Genomic DNA, 23,928 nt, shown 5'->3' on the forward strand with positions numbered 1-23,928 from the left:
AACCATAATTGTTGCTAGAACAGCCAAACCCTGAGAGAAATGAGCTCACAATATGATGGTTTGCATGAGTGCAGTCCAAGAGAATTACATGGTCTGAGAAAAATGGGTCAAAAGTAACATTTAGGGCACTTAGCCTCCAGTTGCATAAGCCGAATGGCACAAAGAACGTCGACTTCAAACACGTATCTGCGGACTGTTCTCCACCCTTGGAGTTTACTGTATGGGACCCAGGTAGTTAAGTCTGTCATTACCTTACTGTACTGGACAAAGCCTTGGAAGCAGGGATTTCCATGTGATGAAGCCCTCCATTGACAAAACCTCAAAGAAGGAGGAGGAGGAGGAGGAGGAGGACTAGGGTGGAGCATGCCTTGGCCCTGGCATAATAACACGCCTACAGGCCCGACAGTCGACACGGACGAAGGTAAACACGCGTGTCAGAGGGCACGGGAGCACAGACAGACATGATGAATGGCCCGAAGTTCCCACGAGGCAACGCGCATACAAACTGGGCTCGCGGAGAGAGGAAGGTGATGTGTGGTCAGCCCCCTCCTCTCCATTGCAATACAGAGAATCCCATTCACACACCGCACCGACCCCTCCATGTCTCATCATTACTTATCACAACAATGGCACTGTAACACCATACGAGCGTGCACGTGGCCGTGTGAATGTGTCCATACGTCTGCTCCCTGCATGCCTTTCTGTGCGCTCGCACAAGATTTTGCAGCTTTTTCTTCCAGCGTATGTGAAAGGTCATTTCGAAACCATATGAGTAAATGAGTTAATGCCGCTCGATTGAAGACACGAGATTGTAAAATATGCTTTTGTCGGTGTGCACGTGCTTCGATGCGGGTGTGTAAATGCGAGTATATCTGCACACGAGTTTGCCAAGGCGTGTGTGTGTCCAGGCCCCTCGGAGAGATCAGCGAGCGGGGACATGACCTTGCCAGTACAGCTGGTCTCTCTGTGTGTTTAGTCGGAGTAACCATAGCGATGGTGCTCTGCAGACAGGATGTCTACGTTGGGGATTTGAAAGTCATAACGTCGCTACTGCTCTAAGCTTCATTATGCCATGGATTACTGTAACTAGCCAACAAACGGATACATAAAGACGCGTCATCGGCAGAAGTGGATTTCAAGGTTACAGGTGAGAGGTTACTGTCGTCATTTCCAATACGTAGAAAAGTTTATTGGGCTTTGTGAAAGGGAGTTGAATTAATGACACGTTGAATATGAGTGAGAATTAGATAAAGCTGATTTTGCTTCTGCAGAATGGCACAAAAGGTGTGTTTCCATCCAAATAGTTCAAATGCACAAAATTCTGGTAAATGACAATGTAAAAATGTTAAAAACATGTTGCTGTTACTGTGAATGACTGTACAAATATTCAAGGGAATGACATGAGTATTTAATTGATAAAGATCCGGAGATCAAGTGACACTGTTTTAGCAATTAATTTCTTCTATGTGGCATTTTTCTCCAGCATGTTGGGGTGTTTTGTTAAAGTAAAGAAAAGATAGGAGATGAAGCAAATGAGGCTCTGAAATGTGTAAAATTAACAGGGATTTAGGATTATTTATTTGCAAAAATTTAATATAATAATCATAATTGTGTTTTCATTACTGTATAATCACCTGAAACTAAGAACCATGTGTAACTGCACATACGAAGAGTCTTTAATGTCTACAGGACCTTCTCCATGAAGTTGGCCAGTTTCTACAGTAGCCCAGAATGGACAAACCAAGGCCTTTCGACTTATTTTCCAGAGAGGGCGAGGCGAAGGGTGTTCAGCTGGTTACAGTCTGCTTGATGCCAAACAATCCCACACACTGGACCTCTAATGCTTTAGCTCCTTTGTGAAAATCCAAATGTGAATCAACAGGTGGATGTCCTTTATTGCTGGATGTGCTGCAGGTGTTTGCTGATTCACCAGGTGTCGAGACTTTCGCTCTTCTTTTTCCTCTCTCCAGCTCTCCTCTGCTAACCAGACTGTGCTCCCTCCCACCCCTCACAGCTCTACTGCATCTTTTTCCTCTTCTTTCTTCCGCCACTTCCTCCCTCACATCAGTCACCCTCTCCATCAATCACTCCCTCACTCCATCATCCCCATTTTTTTCCATCTTTTACTATTTCCTCCCTTGCCCCTCCGCCACAACTTTTCTCTTTTCCTCCATCTACTGTCCTGCAGAGTCGATCTGCTAATGTTTGCATGTTTTTCCCCTCCATCTCTCAAATTGTCAACTCTCCCCTTCTCTACCTCTAAAAAAAAAAAAAAAATCCACTCTGTCAACTCTGCATCTCTTTACGCGCCTGCCCCCAAAGCGGCCGCTACCTTTTTCTTTGCTCTATCATCATTTTCCATCACTAAAATGTAAACAGAGATAATATCAGCTACATTCCCAGTGTCTACAGGAGGATCGGGTTCAGTAAGCCACTGCAGTGTTGTGGCATGTAGTATTATCCCATTCAGACTGTGGAAACATCTCAATGACTTGCTATCCAAAATGTCCAAACACATAATTTCTCTATTGTGCACCTACACCCCATGACCCTGGACTCATTTAAAGACTAGCTCCTCCTGAGGCCATCTGTGTCTGTGTGTTTAAGTGTGCGCGTGCGTGTGTGTGTGTGTGAATCCTGTACAGTATGGTGGAAACTAAATCTGGTGTGGGGTGACAGAGCAGACCCGTACCGCTCCTTATACATCAAGCATTTAGCTCTATATCTGAAAAGGGCAAATATGAATATGCTCTCTCTCTCTCTCTCTCTCTCTCACACACACACACACACGCACACACACACACACACACACAACACAAGCAAGGAAACCCAGCATGCAATGAGAGGATATTGAAAATGATTTTTCCCCTCTTGTCTCTTTCATTAACAGTGTTGAAAAGCCAAGAGTCTGTTCTCTCTCTCTCTCTCTTCTCCCCCCCCACCCCTCTGGCCTACACACACACACACACACACACACACACACACACACAAAAACACACACAGAGAGCTCTCCAGTTCACTGGGGAACGTGCCTCACATGGTTTGCTTCAGCTGGTCTTCTTGACAAATGCCACATTACAGCAGAGAGAAGGAGAAACTTGGCATGCAATCAAACTTCTCTCATGATTTCTAAGATTTGAAATACTTCAGTTTGCGTAGCCCCTCCATTCCATCCTCCCCTCCCCTCTCATTCTCTCTTTCTGTCTTGTTTTTTTTCTCCTTCGCTTTCACTCTCAACTCCCTCCTTCCCTCTCGTTACCTCTCTTTCCCTGCCTTATCTTTCCTGTTTAGTTTTCCCTGTGCTAACTTGGACCAGAGCTGTGCTGTGGGAATATGGCCCCCTTTTTGTAAAGCAGAAAGCCAAAGTTTCTGTAAGTGTGTGCGTGTCTGCAGACGTGAGTGATTATATGTGAGTTTCGCTGAGGTTGTGTGTACATTCTGTGTGCGAATCTTTGTGGCTTGTTTCAGATGGAAGTCAGTCTCACGAAGCTTCGCCCCCCCACCCCATCCCCTCGCAATTCAACAGTCCTTTAATCCTCATCATCAGTGACCCCAAACCCCTGCCTCCAACCCCTTCGTACACACAGACGCACACAGAATCCGATGCACAGGGGACCACACACACACTCGTGCCCCCCGTGCCCTCTCCATTAGCTCTTACCAGTGTAGACTTGCATTGCGTCAAAGAACACAAAAGGAAAGAATCCCATCTACTTTGTTGCTGTTTGTGTCAACCAACCATCACACTAACCTCCTCCTTCTTCTTCCTCAGACAGCTTTCTAACGTTAATATAATAATGATTTAAGCCGAGTGCCAGTAAAGCACAAAAGTATCATTCACATGCCAGGTCCAGGAGCATTTTCCAAATTTTACAGACATACCTAGAAGCATGCATTGTGTCTGCATCATGTGTAAAACATTTCCTCTGCTAAACATCCCTGGTAATGTTTGGATGGTGGAAATTGGAACAGACGGGAAGATGGTTTGTATCACAAGTGCGCGTGTGCGATACACAGGGGCACTCTCCCTCCGTGCATGTGCGTATACTGCAGCAGACACGGACGCACACGCACATTCTTTTGGAGTTAGTGTGATCAGAGGGGCTTGTGGATTTCAAAAGTTGTGTTTTCAATACATGAGTGCCAGCCTTCCCTTTTGTACTGCACCGAGTGGCTGACATTAAAGGCATTTCTCTGCAGCACATGACAGCCAGATATGTGGCTCCATGCTCCTTCAATCAGAGCGCTCAAAGCAAACACACATGTAGCCGCTCCACTGACAGATCACTGAACTCGCTCACACATTCGTACGTACTCGCCAACACACACTCACACATGGAAATGCGGCCAGTCCCGCACACTCCTGTAACTCCCTCTCTGTCACACACGAACGAAAAAAAACAGGCGGCACACGCTTTTTTTTTTCTTTTTTTTTTTCTGACCCGCCGTCAGAGGCTGCAGCACCTGTCCTCAATAAATGTAACTTTTCACAAGGCAGCTATAGACACCGGCTGATCCTGCTTCAAAATACACCTCAGCACTGATGTCTTTATACCACTCGTGCACAGATGCACATGTGAACAGGTGAGCGGATAAATGTGCCTGATGCAGTATTGGACACAGGTCTCTGCTGTAGTGCTGAAGCTGCTGTGCTGATGAAGCGCTACGCAAATCATGTCGATGTCAATAAAAGATGCTTGATCATATACTTTTATGAGTTGGGTGTTGCATTCACTACCACAAATACTTGTGGTTTACTTTACTGGAAGTCTTACTGCAGCTACTCTAGCTCCACTGTACATGTACATATTACTTAGAGAAAAAAGTTGAACCTTTTCTTTTAAGGAAATGCATGGCTATGAACGTACAGGACATAGCTGAAGAGGACGTGATTATTACTCTGTGTGGCCTGCAACAATTTGAAAAGACTGTTGAAGCTGTTGAAGCTGTTGAAGCGGGGAAACAAGTTGAGCACGGTAGATTAAGGCAAAAAGATTAGATATTGATACAGCACAGTGTGAGACTAACTTCATCTCCAGAATCTCCTCCAGCTGTTTGCGTCGCTCCTGGCGAAGACTATTCAGGTATCCATCTCTCTCATGCAGGGACTGCTGAGTGGAGGAAAGACGCATTTTGGTGGCGTCCAGCTCCTGCCGCGTCTTCTCCAAAGCGCCCATCAGCTCCTCCAACTATCCAAAGGGAGATGAATACACACAGGTTTAAATACGATCAAAACTTACAAGGGAATCATATAAAATGTTATATATAATACAATATACAAGGTCTATTAAAGACTTACGCATGAACAATCACACACATGTACACATGGGTATGGTTAAGTCATGAAACACACACTTTTACGGATTTTATGGACAATTTCGGGGGTGGGGGTATGTGTATTGGAATGCTAAAATTAGGTGAAATGACTGACTAAACATGAAAACAAATCACCAGTTGACATCCAGGAAGAGATGAAAATACTGAGGCCAAAGGTTAGTTGAATGATATGTACTTTGACCCCTGTGCTGGAAAAACAAGGCTTCCCTCTTCTCTCCCACCTTTCTCCACTTATTTTATCTCCCTCTCAAGTGTGGCTCCACTTCAGAGCAGGTGAGAATAACGCTCAAGCCCTCAACTACGTCTCCTCCCTCCGCACACACATGCCCTCCAGCCATGCGGGCCTGCGTGTCCAACCTGAGCGTCTGACACACAGGATGTGACCTCAGGGCGTCATTATCCTAAAACAGGAAGTATCTAATTGTCTCATAAGTACTTTACAATAGGATGCAATGCTAGGCAGGCTTGCTCAGATTATGTGAATGGAGGACTGTGAGAGTTGTCTTTGTTTGATTCCGATGATTTGCAGGTTTGTGATATACGACAGTTGAACAATAACTCCTGAGGTGTTGGGTCTTGAAGACGGGGGGAAAAAGTGAAGGAGAAGCAAAAAAAAAAAAAAAAAAAAAAAAAGGTTTTAGGGGGAAAGCACTCCATGGGGTAGGACATGAAAAAAGGAATGGGCCTCTTTTATGAAGGGGCCAAATCGTTCACACATTTTCAGGACACTCTCCATCTCCGCCGCTTTTCTAGGTGTGTTTCGCAGATGTCAGATAACGTGCTCGCCGACTGGTCATGAATATCACATATGGAGTAGAGAAGAAAGGCTGAGAGCAAGTGAGGGTGGAATAGAGGAATCCGAAATGGTGGGAAAGTGACAAGTTTCAGTCATAACTTCCTGGAAACATAACAAAGCATTGTTTGTAATAAAATACACCCCATTATTCCTGCCAACAACAACTGACCTGCTATTCAGCAGTATTAACAAGACATCAAACTGTCCAAAATCACACCACATTTCATGTTTGATGTCTTCTTTCGGGCTTAAAAAAGAAAAAAAAAAATCCAAGCCAGTCTTTTCATCTTGAGAGCCAAGGGTCACACACACACAACTCCATTTACACCCACCACATGTCTATCAACCCTCATGCACCAAGTGCCTACCTCTCAGTCCCCCATTTGCCAGCCACCCAGGCTAGACCTCACTTCACAATCACATCATTAATAAGGAATACAATGCATTTTAGTGAAATTAGGGACCTAATCAGCTTAGCTGAGAGCCTGTGCGTGCTAATTTAGCTCAACTTCAAGGCAAAGCCCCCCAGCCAGGCTAAGGCTCACTAAGACTGGCCCAAAGCCCCTTTAGTTGTTAAGCTGATTGGGGGCTCAGAGGCAAGGGCCAAATCCCTCTTGTCCATTTGTGTCGGTGTTGCTGGTTCAAAGGCCTAGTTCAAACGCCACAGAGGGGGAGTGAGGGAGAGAGACGGGAACAGAGACAAAGAGAAAGGAAGAGAGAGAGAGTGGAGGTAATCGGCCAAGACAACTTAAGAAGGCAGATGGGAGAGAACGAGGCTGGGGACAATGGACGGACAGCAGATATGATGGCAGGAGAGAGACAAGAGACAGAGAGAGGAAGGAGAGGAGGGGTGTGAAGAAAAGTGACCCCAGGGGCATTTACCCACGCTCCATTTCAGCAGGTCAGGCTGACGGAGGACTTTCAGCGCATTACGCATCATGAGACTGATTACTCTGGGACAGCGGGGAGAAGAAAAAAGAAAATCAAGGAAAGAGTGAGGGGGGGGGGGGGTGAGAATGTGAGTCTGGCAAGGGTGCTCTGAAACGCTGCCAGGGTCAGGTGATGTTTCAGAAGGACCTGTTCTTCCCTTTTATTCCTCACCAACATCGCTCCTCACACACGAAAAGTCACTTTCTTCTGAACTGACGACTGTGTAAGCGCATGTTAACGGCATGTTGACTTGCTGCCTCTTTTTATGTGGCGACATCACGCTGGTTCACATTATTCGGAGTGATGACAGCACCAGGCAGCGCGCATCAACGGCCGCTCAGCTCGAGTGCCACGCCAACTGGGCATCTTTCCTTGAGTCGCGACTGCATCTCTATTCTCATTCGCGTCAAGTGCAGTCGCCAGCATGACTCTCCGCTGGCCTGGTGTGTTCTCTATGTATAGGGTCTGGTTTGAATTGAGCGAAGTCAACGAGTGTTAGCATGTCATAAATTGGGAAAAGGTTCTCCTGATTCTTTGGCTGCAAACAGGTTAACTCAGGTCAATGCTGAATCATCCACTTCCATGCGTGCGAAAAATCCCACAGACATAAATATTATTTTCTTTCAGACTTCTCAGCGGATCAGAATATTGTTTGATAAACACAGTATCCAAGCTGACTGTAAGTCGAGCGTGTAAAGTCGAGAAATTGCAAAAAACAAGCCACAGTTAGCATTGGCTCGCACTGAATTTTCTAAACTGAGTCTGACCTTTTCCTTTAACGCTATCGGCTTCTATCTTCATGTGTGCGGGTGCATGTGTGTGAGTCAGAGCACATGTGTGTTTGAGGCAATACAGCCACCATTCTGCCTCGAAATGTTGACTCTTGTTTTAACCGCGGATTGCTCTCATGTTACTTGCGGCACTCATCAGTAATGCGAGGTCATTCTCATTCAAATGCACGCTCACACCAGGAGGAAACACACTCCCCTGCACTGTTTCTCTTTCCCACCGCAGACACACCTATGCTCCCACACACACGCACACACAAAAACACACACGTACACTTTTTTTTTTGGACCCACTGAAAGATGTGGGCCAACCAGCTGGAAGTCAGACAGATAGATAGCGAGACATACGGAGTAAAAAGGGCAGCCTGTGCTTCGTCAAGACTACAAGACTTAAGTCTACAAACTTGTTAAGGAATTCTGATTGCAAGCACATAAATTCACTTTATGTTAAACACATGGTGGGATTTGTTAATGAGAGGCAGAAAATAAAATGCTGCAAGTTTTTGTTTTAAATTTCAGTCCGGAGGCGGAATATAATCCACGGCATGTTGACAGAATGAAATACTGAATTATGAAGGACAGAAAATAACAGACAGGAGGAAAAGGACAACTATCCACCTTGTAATAAGGGTATTTGTAAGTTAAGAGGTACATATTAGGAGATTAAGGATCATTCATTCATCATAGTCCGCCTGCAGTTACATTCTGAGCCACATGGGGGTGCAGTTAAGTCCCTGACATTTCCTCAGTGGTCCTTTTTACTCCCAAGAGAGCTGAAACCTGGATTCTGTTTTAAAGGTGGGCCACTCTTCCTGTATAGGGATGCGTTAAACTATCTGTGTGTGTATGAGTGTGTGTGTGTATACTGTGTCTTGTGTCTTTGATCAGTGCGTGAAACATCATTTAAACCTGTCTCTGGGCCTGAACTCGGGCACCCTCCTCTTGCGCCCAGAGGGCCTCCCTATGTGAGGAGGTGTTCATGCTATCCCTCAGCGCCTTCTCCAGCTCCCTGATCCGCTCTGCCGTCTCCCGCATGGCATCCTGGGAAGCTGAAAGAGGAGGCTGTGGGGGGTGGGGGGGGGGGACCAAAAAGGTTCCAGAGGAGGGGGGTTGGAAGCAAAGTAACAAAAAGCCAGAGAGAGAGGGTTTCTCTTTTGAGCATACTTTTGCTCATCATTAAATGTGTTTTGCACTGGAATAATACTTCACTGACAAAACAAAATTTGACAGAAAAAGGTGCATTTGTTGGACGCTTTGCTAAAAGTCCAGACCGTGTGAAATAGAAACAAAAGGAGACGCTCAAGAAAGTCAATAGCTGTGGTGAGAGAAGAACAACACTTCTCCAAGAAAAGAAAGAGACAGAGCCAAGACAGAAGAGAGTGATAAGTGATGGAGGGAGAGTGTGCGTAAGTGCTATGACCTATGCCGACATCCGCTCGAGTGTGCGTGTGTGTGAGTGCGGATGTGTGGCGCAGACTGTGCACGTTCACATGCACAAGTTTGTGTGTGGCCTCTCTGACACCCATGGTGAGTGGGGGAAAAGGATCCTTCTCCACACTGGGTGATGGAACTGTGAAAGAAAACACTGGACAGAAATAATAAACCCCCCCTATTCTCTCGCGCTCATTTTTTTCTTTCTCCTCAGACGTTCTCTCCCACTCCTCAAAAAGTTGACTCGCCTTTCGAGTTCACACGTTCACACTTCTGCGGGAGCCGTGCAGAGGAGGCACGTTCAAATCTGGACAAAAGAGTTCACTTACACTTGTTGCAAAGAGCAAAATAGGGACAGGCCAGTCAGATGCTCAGTATGTAAATCCACAATAGCCAAAAACACCATGTTAGATGTTGTAGGAAAGAACATTTAAGTCGCTTAATAACAATGGTTGCATTGCATGCGAGCAGGGTTACGTAGATACTTTGAAATATAATCAATTACTGAATAGAAATTACATGGCACAAGTAGGAATATGATCTTTTGGATTACATTTTTTTTTTTTTTTTTTCCAAAAGAAATACTGCACCAAAAAAGTGTTTTCTCTTTAAACATCTCCAAACATTTTCAGTGCAATCATAATGCATTTAGCATGTTCAGCATTTACAATTGGTCAAATTTTCCAAAAAAGGAACTGACACAGAAGACAGATGAACTATTCCTCCACTTCAGGGATGTTGTCTCTTTTGTGTATTTCTTTTTTTTTTTTTGCTCCACATAGAGGACTTTGTACTGCAAGGGGAGAACTTCCTCAAAATGTTTATCATCCATTTTCAATATAAACTAGAGTGAGTGCAAAACCTCTGCCAAGGCCCAACAGTCCCATTTAATCAATCTTGATTAAATATCAGATAAAACATTCACTTGATCTGGATTTTTTATTTGGATCTGCATCAAATTGTTTCCACTCACGATGCCAGCCACCTAAATACGCCTGATCTTTCATCAAGATCCATACATTGTTCCGTTGGTTAAGGTAATAAAAAGAAATAAATACACATACATGCCTGTCAACAAGCTACAGGAAGGTGTGATGTTACAAAAAACTGAAAGATGCAAAGAAAACTCAAAACATAACAAGTAAAAGGGAGAAATTGAAATATTTTGATGTTGCGCTGAGCCTCACTACAAACACATTGAAAACTCATCTCTGCCTGTAAAAGCAAGTTAGTGACCTGAGAATGCTTGCAGGTACACAGCTGATATATGGAGCTCAGCATGAATGTGCATGTGTCTAATGTTATAACTCAGTCTGACAGCACTTTGAATAGACTTTTGTGTTGGTATTGCATAAAATGAGCTCCAGGCTAAACATTGCCATGGCTCACACATGGGGAATCTATTGTGACGGAAAATGAGGATACGCTAAAAGCACCGAAAAAAGGTCAAGTGAAAGTCACTTCACCAGACAGCGCCGGGGGAAATTTGTTTTGAATTGGTACCCTCAGTGTGGCTACTACCACTGAAAAGCCTACAAGGTTTATCAGTGATAAATAACTGGGCTCCTTCATGGGAAAAAAAGGCTGTTTATGACCAAAAAATATTGGCTAATTCAGTGATACTGTCTAAAATAAGAGCGATGGGATTACTCCTGAGTGTGATGGAAAGAAGTGCCAAGCCAGCCAAATCACAAGCGGATACTTGTGGCTCGTCACGTCAGCACGACACAGCTGGAGGTGAGCGACAAACAGCCGCACACACCCGTACAGAGGCATGCTGTGTGCGTCAGCAGTCCAAAGCTGTAATTGGATGTGACAGACGGGCAGTAATTCGATGCACCAGAATCAACAAGTTCTGGTCTGACCCCGCCCAGCAGACAGACGCACAAAAATGCACGCGCACACACACACTCATACACACACCCCACTGAGATGGGGCTGCCACCGCTGGACCCCCGAGTGAAACATGACTAGAAAACTGTGTCTGTGTCTGTGTGTGCAGGATATGTGTCTGTCTGTCTGTGTCAGTGCACACTGTGTGTTATGTGAGTTTTATTATTGAGAAGAGAATACTGCTGAATTTCAATATAAAGAATGGAAAAAAGAGGGCATGAGCGATAGTGAGATACAGACAGAAGGGGAGAAATGGGAAGATAATTGCCTCTGCAGCACCAATCATCACCTAATGCCCTTGGGAAGGGTCATTATGGCGTCTGGCCCTTTCTGCTTTGATGGAGGGATTATAATCACTAAAATAAACTAGCAGTGAGTGAGAGAATGCACAGCTCCAGCAGCTGTATACCTATGATCCTCAGCTTCACACAAACCACTCAGTATGGGCCTGATCCAAGGCCGACACAAACATCTGTCTCTGTCAAAAAAAAGTCAAGTGTGCGGCATCAAACTCTGTGTTTCTTTTTCACGATTCCAAAAAATGTCAAGTATGCGTGCGTGCCCTCAAGTTTCGTATACAGTTTCAGCGAAGTGAACAGACTGTGGGAAAAAAATTATCTTCTTTAACTGTCCCCAGATTATGAGAAGAGATTCTGCAGTTCTTCTAAATAGAGAGGGGTATAGAGTGTCGCTGGTGCCCCTTTGTTACAGATAAAAGAGAATTAAAAAAAGGCCTGTGTGAAGGCTCGAAGTGAACATTTCCGATGTGTGTTTTCTCTGTGTTTGTGAAGTGCAGCGTGGCGCGATGGAGACGATGGAGCGGAGAGATGCTATCGGTGAGTCCCACATAAACTCTCCTGGATGGACGAGGAGAGGGAGCAATGAGGGAAGGCCCTGTTTGTTTGTGTTTTCCCTCCAAGCGTGCTGTGTTCCTGATGGACCCGCAGATAAACGGAGGCAGAGACCGAGCAGGAGAAAGAGAGCGAGGTAGAGGCCGTGATGCATCCCGGCTGCTGAGCAAACAAAAATATAAAGAACTTAGACTGTATTTATAAGATATCATCGCAGATAGTAGGGCTTGTTATTGCAACATGAGACGAAATATCTTCTTAGATTTTGGATCTTGTTATATTGTGTTATGGCATCCAGTAAATGTGATCTTTTCCTGGTTTTAAAGGCAGAAAATTATATGGTAGCCACTCAAACTCTTGTATGGCTTTTTCTTTAGCATTTCATTCATTCCTATTTTTGAATGTATTGCTGCTTTAATTTCACTGATCTCAACATTTATTTCCTGACGGAAATTAGTTCAACATTTCATTACATCACACATGTTGACTGATGAGATCTTAACAAAAAGGAAGAAATCACAGAACAGAAATGCTAAAGCTTTTCCAAACCAGAGAGAACTTTGAAGTTTATTTTTCATCCATAACATGTAAAGCTCAGAGCACATATAATGATCATACTTCAGGAAACGCTTGTTTATGTTAAGGGTTTATGCTAAAACAAATGTTTACAGCTGTGCTCGCCACTCAACTTACAGCTAACGGTAGCATGTTAACATGTTCACAATCCAGTGATAAAATTAAGTATACTTTAACTTAAGTGATGTACTTAAGTAAAATTTTATGTGAGTATTTCCATTTTCTGCAACTTCATTCATTCATTCCTTATCTGTCACTGTATATCCTTTGCAGTGTCGCGGGGGCTGGAACTGATCTCAGTCGACATTGGGCAAGTGTTGGACAAGACACCAGTATATCACAGGGCTTTTTATACTTTTGATCTCTTTAGTTAGTTAGTTTGCAAATTGCCTGCTGATGTTTGAAGTGAAAAGTCAAGGGATTTGAGGGCCAGGTTTGAGATCTGCATTAACACTATTTCTGGGGAATAAATTATAGTACATGAAACTATATCAATTATACAAACAAGTGGTAGATGAGGAATCTCTCTCCTGCCTGACTACACTCACTTGTTCCCAAGTGAGCCATTTCACCACCACTCCTGGCTGGCGTATGGAGCTGATTTCTGCTGGACTAAATGCCTGTCTCTTCCACTTAGGGGGGGGGGGCGAGGGCAAGAGGCATGAAAGACCGGGACAAGGTTCTCTTTGCTCAGGGAAGCAGAATTATACAGAGAGGGAGTGAGAATACACAGAGATAAAGGAAGGGGATAAGATAATACTTTCCAAAGAACGGCTTGCAAAAGAGGTGAGAGGGAAAAAAAGATGAGGGCAGGAGAGCGCAGTCTGAGCCAATCTGCTTTCTTTTGGGATGAAGAGGTGATGAAGAGCTAACTAGAGGCCAAGGAATGTGCACATATGCACAAACACACACACACACATTCAAACCTGTGATAAAGAGTGCGGATGTCCATCAGTCAGAGCATCTTTCCTCATCTCACCCAGCACCGTCTGCTTCTGGATGTTTGGAGACTTGATTTGCCTTCAGACAGAGATAGATGGGTGACAGCAGATAAAGTGGAGTAAAGAAAGGTTAGCCAATCATGGAACAAATGTTGTTGTTGTGTATTCAACACAATATAACCATGGTATGTGTCATGTGTGAATGCAAACTCCTCATGCACAATATACAATGGCCACATTTGACTTTTAAAATGTTCAGTTAGGATTTGGGTGTTTTTGTTAGCAGGTGTTTATTATTAAATGAAATAACTGATATCCAAACTATAACATGTAGATTGTTTTTCTTTCGTTTTACAAACAAATTTAGTTTGGCTATTCTGTTTCACTTTATTTTCAATGTTAAAACAAAGCCTGATTATCGCATCACACAGGCAAATAGCAGGGCTGCATTCAGTACAGTAAAACTGAGAAGTGCTGTGTGTACGTCTAGTCTTTAGTAACATGGCAGACTGGGACAAGACAAGACTTGATCGATGGAGGTGAGACACTGCTGTGTAAATCTTTCAACAACAAAACACACAAACACATGCAGACAGGAGATGCAAGCACACGCACGCATGCAAACACACATGCTCAAAAATAGATACGTGCGAGAGGTGAGTCGACAGATAAGAAGACAGGAGGACTCTTACACACACACACACACACACGCACACACACGCACACACATGGCATGTGTTTTGAAAAAAATAAATTGGGGCGAGTCTATAGTCACTGCCAGAAACACACAAACACACTCACACACAGGATAATAAATCTGCTGTCAGTGTTGTGCATTGCTGAGGTTCTGATTACAGAGCTGAACCGTGTATTAACCAGCCAGGATGGCTGCGTGTTTACCTCCACACCAAGGCCTGATCTTGTCATTTACCAAACTCACTTGGCAAGAGACTTATGGCACACACACACACACACACACACACACACACACACACACACACACACACACACACACACACACACACACACACATACACATACACATGAACACACACACACAAATGCAAACACACACACATAACTAGAGACAATCTTGCGATGGGAGAACACCAGCCGCAACATCCGTCACCATGTTCTCGTTCCAAATACGTTATTACATTACAAGTGTTCAGTAGTCATTATGATATTACTACGTTAGTACTCAGTGGTCATAGGTCAGTACAAAATCATATTCAAACTTGGCCTTCATTTTGATCTCAACAGCACGCCTTTGAAGTTGTGTGCCTGTATCTTGCACGGTTGTGATGCTATCGTGCTGACAAAATCTGTCTACAGACACTCAGACAAACAAGACCAGCACTGACGTACTCAAATAATCAAAGTATTCAAAACATTTCCCTTTATTATAGGGACATTTGCCATGATGACACACACACACACACACACACACACACACACACACACACACACACACACACACACACACACACACACAGACTACCAAGCTGTCACTTCTTGTAAATAAACAGAAATATTCATGAACACACTCACAGTCAATGCACTTGCTCGCAGACTCACATGAACCCACAGAGCCGCCACACACCGCAAGACACACACAGCTGCACTTAGACACAATCTATATCTCTCAAAACAGAATCAAAACACACTCTCTGAGCTCCCAGATTGGCAGTCACTCTTTTTTTTGTTTCTCAAAAAAAGTGTGAGAAAGCTGACAGTGACAAATTAGTGCTTAAGAGAACCCTCCAACACTGTAAACAGGCTGCGACCAGGCAGCTGCTAAAACGCGCCACATTATTATTCCATATCCACACTGGTCTGTTTACTCAGCGCAAAACCTACAAGCTGCCCCCACATATGGGCAAATATTTGCTGTCACAGCCTTTAGAATGGTGTGTATGTGTGTCCTTGTGTGTGTGAAGGTGTGAAGGTGTGTGTGTCGGGTTTTATGACTGATGTTGGGGTGCAATTAATGTGAAATACACTTAACAAGATCATGAATAAATTTAATACAAACTCCCCTAGCCACACATAGACACACACACACACACACACACACGGTTCAATAGCTTTGAGGAATTATTTGTTATAATAAGAGAAGACAGAGCAGGACAGGGGTACTTTATGTCAGTATTTATACGTGGTATTACTCCCCCTGTACAAACACACACAGCGTTGGTCAGTTTATCAGGCCTGTCATTTTATGTCTCTGGCTAATTTCTTTATTTCTCTTTTTATTAAAATGACACTGCTGTTGATTTTACACGTTATTTTTATCTCTCTCACAAGTGGGATTTGAAAAGTGCTGCGTAAATAAAGATAATCTTTCAATTCTGTTGCCATTATGAACGAAGTGTACGTACACACGTGTGCACGCATGTTTACACAGTGAGGAGGAGGAGAGGAATCTGTTTATACTCGGACCTTTGATGTCTCTGTGTGTGTTTTTATTAACTCAGAGGCCTGTCCATGGAGAACAAACTTGCCATGAGGGCATATCAGCTATCACACGCAGACGCTACTGGTACAGGTGTATAAACCGGCAGACTGATAGCCGATACGCCCCCATCAACCCATCACTGCAAAATGAAGTAAGTGTTTTGACCAATGTGAAGGCAAATGAGGGCACGCAGAATGTGAATAAGGAGCAGGCGGGCTGGGCTGCATGTGAGAGTGGAAAATATGAAGGGGAGCCGTGATTTGTCGATTGCCGAAATGAGTAAATTCATGGGGGGAAAATAGTATTTTATTGCCGTGACACTTCTTAGAAAGATGAAGTGAAAGAAAAGAGAGAGCACTGTGCACGAGTCCAGCCATTTCCTAAACCAAGCGTAATAAGTAATTTTTCACATTTCCTCTTGCTTCTTTCACCTGGAGCACTGAACGCAGCCGCCTTCCAACACAAGCAGCTCCGCTTTATTCCTGGCTGTCAAAGTACTGCTCTGTTTTTTTTTTTCCTTGAGTCAAACTTTATCTCTTCTTTCTCCTTCATCCCTCTAACATTATTTTCCTCTTGATCTTCATCTCTCATGTTTTGTCTTTTTTTGTCTCAGGAAACGAAGACAAAAAATAGGAATCAGGAATTGAAGATCCTCTCTTCCCAAGAGGATAACTGCTGGTGTTACCTCGAGCAAGGCCCAAAAGCCCCGTTTCCACCAAGAAGTCCAGTTCAGTTCCATTCAGTTTTTCACACTTTAGAGCGGTTATTTTTTCATCCCTATTATCAGCTGTTCTCTACTATCATGTGTCTTCCTCATCCTTCTGTTGAGGTACCTAGTAGAGTAATCCAGTACTAAAGGTGCAGTCAACTCACTGCTGACCACCGACTGGTCTGTCCGTACAGTCAGAGTCGTTTTGTCCTCTGCGCCCTGAAAAAGGATTTCACTTCCTGCCGTTTCAGCAGTCTCCTGGCTTGCTGCCTGCAACGTTTTCTCGAGTAAAGCTAGGTTCCTTGTCGTAATAAACAAACACACATGTGTGCTGCGTTTAGATGTTTTTGCGGTCGAGCGACGGAGAGAGAGTGGAGCGTAAGTGAGTGAGTGTATAAGCGAGAACGGCAGAAAAGTGATGGTAAGTGCGAGTGGAGCAGAGGAAAAACAAGGTTGGGAGTATGTATCTGCTGTCAGTCGTGTAGTTATGTACAGTATAGGTCACAGTGTGTCAGAGTTAGGACCAGTCCCCCCTTTTGTTTTCTGATGGAACATTTACATTTACATTTACGGGAACTGTCCACAGTTGGCTTAGCTGATCTTGGGGGTTAGGTGCAGGTACCAGGGGTTACACAAGGTTCAAAAGGGTACAGTGTACCAAAGGTACTGCAGTGGAAACACAACTAAAGAGTAACTGAATGACTCCAGTTGAGCTGCTGAGCAGCGAATAGCAGGAAGCTGCAGTCACACTGGGCCGCTCCCAGATCTAAATGTGGGAAACTGTGAATATTAAGTAGGGTGTTGCTAGAAAAGAGCATGTATTCTCAGTTGACTTTTTCCTGGGTAAATAAAGGTCAAAAAGAGGCAATAACCACTACAAAAAAAAAATTAAAAACCTGATTTCTATCTTCCCTTCATAAAGCTTCATTCTTCCCCCTGTCTTTTAATAAACAGTGGAGTGGAAGAAAATCCTCTGATTTCACATTGCTGACAGGGACACACACCAGGGCAGTGACTACACAGGGTTGGACAATATATGGGTTAGCCAGCAGATATGATCTGAAAGAAATACATGTTGTCTGTAGTGTAAAAAGAGGAGGGGTACAGGAAAGGGAGTGGAGGACGAGAAACACGGGGATATGAAAGTATGGCCTAACAGAGATCCAAACAGAACGAGCATATTTATTAACAATAGATGCTTTATGGTGCTAAGACATGTCTTATCGCAGTAAAAATACAGTTTCATTGTTGCTTTTATGTATTCTCTGTTTGCCTGTGACAGGGTCGAACAGAAAGCAGTTAGCAGTTAAATGTAAGAAAATGTAATGCGATGCTCTGTTTATGGAGCATTGTCTGAGTATTCATGTTGGGAAACACCTCCTCACTGCTGCAGGTGCAACTTGTCTATATTTCACAATATAACAGGAAGTTTGGGTCATTTTCAAAGCTAAAATGCCGATTTACTTTGTCTGGACACCTGCATGTTCACACAGTTTACAAACATTTTCATGCAGAAATATTATATACAAAGTCTTTGGAGGTTTTACGTGTGCTGGCGCTCATGCATACAGTGTGTTCACTTTCACAAGATTGATGCTCTCAACATCTGGAGTTTGATTATGGGCATAGGAAGAAGGCCAAAAGTGATATGTGTGTGTTTTGTGCGGTTGTTTGTGAGAATATTTTTCCGGCAACGAGCACCGACTCCTACCAGCCGACAGACCCGACGCTAACATGTATTCTCCCAGACACACACACACGCACACACTCACACACATGTGCACATACGGCATGTACATGTACGCACACGCACGCCTCCTTTATCCTGAAACCCTCCCTTACATACCAGAGCGCTTACCACGTCAATAGCTGTGATATGGTGAGACTGGGAGGCTGATTTATTTTTTCAAAGTCTAGCTCCCACAACACCGCAGAAACATTAAAAGTACCGGATAGGAACAGTATTAAGAAAATAATGAAATAACCAGTTTACAAAAATAGCCATGAAGCAAGGAGGAAAGGGAAAAGAGTAAAAGAAACATGGCTGTATGTTCATCCAACATAAAAAATCTTTTGTCACAACTTACATCTCAAATTTATGTAACTGCGGATGCTTTAATGCAACGACCTCTGTTCACTGGACTCATTCTCTTCCACTTTCTGAGAATTAATTACATGTTAACTACATAAATTACAAAAAAAAAAAGAAAAATGATACAGGGCAAACACTGCAACTGCTACTTAATCAAATGCATGGTGAAAGGGTAAGAATGATTCACTTCCATTATGTCATACTAATGAAATGAAGTGAATTCATTATTCCATTTTTGTCCACCCTATCTGCACAAAATCCTCCACAGGAGTGTAACCGAGGCTTTCGGAGTTTTTCGAACCTTTATAAGTAGTAGACTTGAAGGTTCCCAGTTCAAGTCCAACTCAGACCAAAAAGTATGATGTGGACTGGCAGTTGGTGAATGCTAGTTCACATCCTGGGCATTTCTGATGTGCCCTTGAGCAAGGCACCGACCCCTAACACTGAGTGTGTGGTGTGTGTGTGCACACCTGTGTGTAATCTGAGTGGAAAAAGGAATTTCTCAATTTGGGATTATAATAGTATATATACATATATATATATGTATATACATATATATATGTATATACATATATATACATATATATATATATATATATATATATATATATATATATATATATATATATATATATATATATATATATATATATATATATATATATATATATATATATATATATATATATATATATATATATATATATATATATAAATATATATATAAAAGACACAGATGATTTCCACAGAGCCTGCTGTGTGTCTCTGGTCTCTGATCACCCATAAGTTGGGCCCTACACCTACACACATTAAAGCAACTAAAACACCATCACTAAACTACCTCATGCTTTTCTCTGACGGCTTATGGTCGATCACCAGGATATCTAAGCTATGAAAAAGCTATGAGTGAGTTCTCCATGTGCTGGAAGGTATTTATGATAATGACCTTCTGGCTACATTCATCCGCGACTCTCTCTGCTCCACTGCCAATTGGATGAGAAAGTGTCTATTTCCTCATCTGCTCCATCCAGATAGCAGTTAATAGGCCATCTGACCGGGTTCCAACAGAAACAGTCTGATTAAAAAGACATTCATCCTCTGCCAGACGCATCTCGCACAGTATTACACAGAAGTCCAATCAGCACTCAGAGACACTGCCCACCCTGTCAGATATCACATCTGTCAGACATACACACATGCAAAACTCTTATGTCTGTATTAAAGTTTCGACCGATGTATTGAGCAATTATCAAAACTCTCTTTTTACAAATTATAATATATAAAAATTTACTTGGAATATATCATATTCCCAGTAAGTTTAATGTTTCACTGATGATGCACTGATGTTGTTTTAGAGAATAAAGCTTCCTGTTAAATGCAAACATATTTGCCTACATTATGTATCTTTGTCATGAGTGTGTGAATACCACATTTGAGGGATCATTTAAAAGAAAGTGTGTGCATAACAGCCAAAATATCATTGTCAGAATCTTGTACTTGCTCTTAATGGTATCGATAGGACTCTAGTCTGTAATTATGTTAAATGTTGTTAATAAAACTGTATTTTTTGTGAACTCCAACAACTTTAAACTTAATCAAATAAATTAACTGATTTCAATATTAACTGCATTTTAAACATCACGTTTTGTAACTGTAAATGCTCAGCTACACCAAGTGTTTCTGTTCACACTCTTTTTTTCTGTGAACAACTGTCATTAAGTGAGGACAATTAAATAAATATAGACAATTTAGAGTACAACAGGCTGAAATATCGAAATATAGTGTAATTGACGGCTTTTCAAATCAATTTGGGATATCAGGACTTTCATATTTTCAGTCGCTGTCCACTTCAGTTGTTTAGGAGAGTGTTCCAACACTGTTGTGAAATAAATCAATGGATTGTAGTCGTTTAACCATGAAACCAGTATTTTCCCTCAGACTATAACTGTAAAATCAAAATCTAGAATTGTTGCCTCCCCAGCAGCTATGTTATTATATAGTACATAAAGCATGTGTTCATGCGCTTTAAGATTAAATAAAACATTTTCTGTTCTATTCTATATATGTATGTTTATAGTGGCAGGGTTTGACTGCAGTGGATCGTCCTCTGATAACCTATAGCTGACCTGCACGTGACCCCTGAACTGTGAGTGCTGACCAGACGGAGGGGGTCAAACCGATAGGAGTGACTGGCTGACACTAATGAGACAGCAGCCCCAATAAGATGGACGAGCTGCGGTGAAAGAAACTCTTCCAATGCTTGACTCTAAACAATCCTGCCTCGCAAATGGCTGCGCACACAACGCGCACGGAAACCAAAGGCACAGATTAACACACACACATGTGCATGCGTACACTCCGGTGACAGCTGCATGTGAGCAGCAGACACATGTTGAGTTAGAGGTGTGACGCATGCATACATGCGTGGAAACAGAGGGTAGACTGTGTGAACAAACTATGCGGGAGCTACTGTATCCCTATTATACTTGATGCTCATGCGTTCCCACACAGTTTGAGTCAGCACAAGGTTTGCAAGCCAGAGCAGAGAGTCTGTAAAACGGGTAATGAATGAGGCAGGAAACTGTGTTGGATCCAGCACATGCAGCCCATCCAGGCCCATACGAAACCATTCATGAACGTAGCTAGCTTTAACACACCTGATGGGCCAATGCAATGTCAAAGAACTGTGCTTTCACAGACATTTCTCAAAAGAGAAACCACCTCCTATCAATCTACATTCACTGATACGCCAGCCTCCAGCTGATCCAAGTTAAAGATACACACACTTTGTGCAAACGCACATTCAAAAACATGTGTCTTTCTTTGCTTCTTTTTCACACATGCGCGCACACAAACGTGCAGTAAATATACACGCAAACACATACAAGTACCTCTGTGTTGGCATCAGACAACCGCTCATTTGGGTACATATGTGAGCACCATGCCAATCCATAAATCAGATGATAATTGAGTAGCACTGTGCCAGTAATAAACAGAGTAGTATAAACAGCCAGTGTCTGGGCTGGATACACCACCTCCCACTGGCATGTTGCTGGCTGCCTGCCTGGCAAACCCAAACACACACACACACACACACACACACACACACACACACACACACACACACACACACACACACACACACACACACATACACACACATGCAAGCACACACACACACACACACACACTTACTGTACACAATGGCGGTAATGTACAGACAGAAGCAAAAACCACCTATCTCTTGTGTTTACAGAGACACATGTAAAAACACAGTATGATATGAGGATAAACACACATGAGAGCACTCCAGATAGCGATGAGATGTGAAGAAGCCTCGCAGGAGTCAGCACAACAGAGAGTCTACAGGTCTCCAGTGATATACATCAGGCAAACATATAGAGTCTCTCACTGTGTTGTTGCTGTGACAGGACTGTTTGCCATAAACGCGCTGTACATTTACTGTCCCGCTGGGATAGTCAAATCTGCGCTTTCCTGGGAATCAGATTTGAGCCAAAAATGCCCCAATTTCCAACTTTATACCTGGGAAAGTTCTACACAACAGTCGTGGCATGATGTCAAGAGCGATGGCTAGGGACGGTGACGGCGGTATGATGGTATGTCAAACAGGCACGCTGAGAACTACTTACCCCGGTCTGCAGACGCTGATACACACAAACAAAAAATAAAACATTAAGCCAAATGATTAGAAAAAAACACATGTACATCTGTCACGGTGTGCATTTCTAGGGTGCGATTACATCAGGCGAAAAGCATGACAGCGTGGAAGTGGTTTCAAGTGCTGGGAGGACACAATCTAGACAGTTTACGTCTTGTGGATTACTCCTTTATAAATAGAGCACTTAGGAATGAATTGAGATCTTACAAAGATCCGGTCACTTGGAGGGACACGGCTCTCTGAGGACACCCACATGGTGTCCTGTGATGGATATGAATGTGGCTGAATTTTTGACCCTCACCTCTCAAGATCAGCAATTTTCTTTTCCTTGCATGATTTGTCTATCTCAGCATCCCTCAGAGCTGCCATTAGCCTCTCCACCTCCGCTTGTGACTTCCCGGACTCTTCTCTGTTGCGGGCTACTTCCTGCTCCAGGAGCCTCAGACGATCTGTGATGTCCGGGCACTTCCCGGCTGCTTCGTCCGTGTTTTGGGTCTTTGGGGACATGGAGGGAGTTGTATTAAAGCACTTGCTTGGTGGTTAAGGACATCTCAGGTTTAGCTTTATAGAGCTGCAGTTTTTTTGAAGTCAACTCTTCTGTAAACTACAATTTGTCGCACTTACTTGAACAGCCATTAGCATTAGCTGTCCTGCCAGTGCATTGGATAACCCATTCTTCCTCAGAAGAAACCAGCTACAGAATAGTTTTGTTAGTCTAGTCAACTCTCACCCTAGAACCTTTAATAAACAAACAAAAACAGCTAACAAATGACAGATGAGGCTGATGAAAAACCGTGAGGCTAAAAGAGGCAAAGTTTAGCTGAAAAAGACAAAGCTAGGGCAGCTGGATGTTGAGCTAAGCGTGACAAAGTACAGCTCAGACCGATCAAAGTTAAGTCAGGTTTGGCAACAGAGAACTGAGTTCATCTGAGATGTCCTAGAGTGGCCTCTGCACAAGCACACACATGCAAGTAAAAAAACAAACAAGAGGCATAACAGAACCTACCGTGGGGCTTGCAGCTGGTAGCCCATCTACTTTGATTGGCACCTACAAGTTGATACAAAAAGATGGAAAACAATTTAAGTATAGTCTTAAAATCTGAACATCCTTTGCACTGAAAGATTGGAAACTGACAGTTCCACGGGGTCACATGTGAGATAATCAAGCATAGGGGTAGCTTTGAAATTTCACGGAAAAGGTAAGTCAATCTTGAATATGCGGTTAGGGTCACATTCTACCTGAAGCAAAACCAATCTGTACCCTCATCCGTTCTCATCCCTTCATCACCCGCACCCTCCCCCCGGTTCCTCCGCTGCCTGTTTGTCTGTGGTTTGCTTCTATCAGTCTTCTCCCTGGGGCGTCCGTCATGTCAAGTTTGGAGTTCAGTCATTATCATTATAAAATTACCGTCTCCCTCTGTTTGGCTGCGATTTTATAAGACCACCA

General features: G+C 43.2%; 1 protein-coding gene across 9 annotated transcripts in view; it reads right to left on the reverse strand.

Moving 5' to 3' along the window:
• The window catches only part of LOC119023553 (ERC protein 2-like), a 162,699-nt gene that overhangs the window by 74,353 nt on the left and 64,418 nt on the right, over positions 1-23,928 (reverse strand). For 6 of the 9 annotated variants that reach the window (XM_037105584.1, XM_037105587.1, XM_037105592.1 and 3 more), the window contains 6 exons: positions 23,488-23,529; positions 22,783-22,976; positions 22,453-22,467; positions 13,529-13,622; positions 8,761-8,913; positions 5,029-5,189 (listed from right to left, as the gene is read on the reverse strand). In XM_037105584.1, the coding sequence (XP_036961479.1) occupies positions 5,029-5,189; positions 8,761-8,913; positions 13,529-13,622; positions 22,453-22,467; positions 22,783-22,976; positions 23,488-23,529 (659 nt within the window). The remainder of the gene's footprint in view (positions 1-5,028; positions 5,190-8,760; positions 8,914-13,528; positions 13,623-22,452; positions 22,468-22,782; positions 22,977-23,487; positions 23,530-23,928) is intronic. The other 3 variants (XM_037105585.1, XM_037105590.1, XM_037105591.1) reach the window with 3 other exon arrangements.

The sequence above is a fragment of the Acanthopagrus latus genome, chromosome 7 (assembly GCF_904848185.1).
Source record: "Acanthopagrus latus isolate v.2019 chromosome 7, fAcaLat1.1, whole genome shotgun sequence".
Classification (NCBI taxonomy): Eukaryota; Metazoa; Chordata; class Actinopteri; order Spariformes; family Sparidae; genus Acanthopagrus; species Acanthopagrus latus.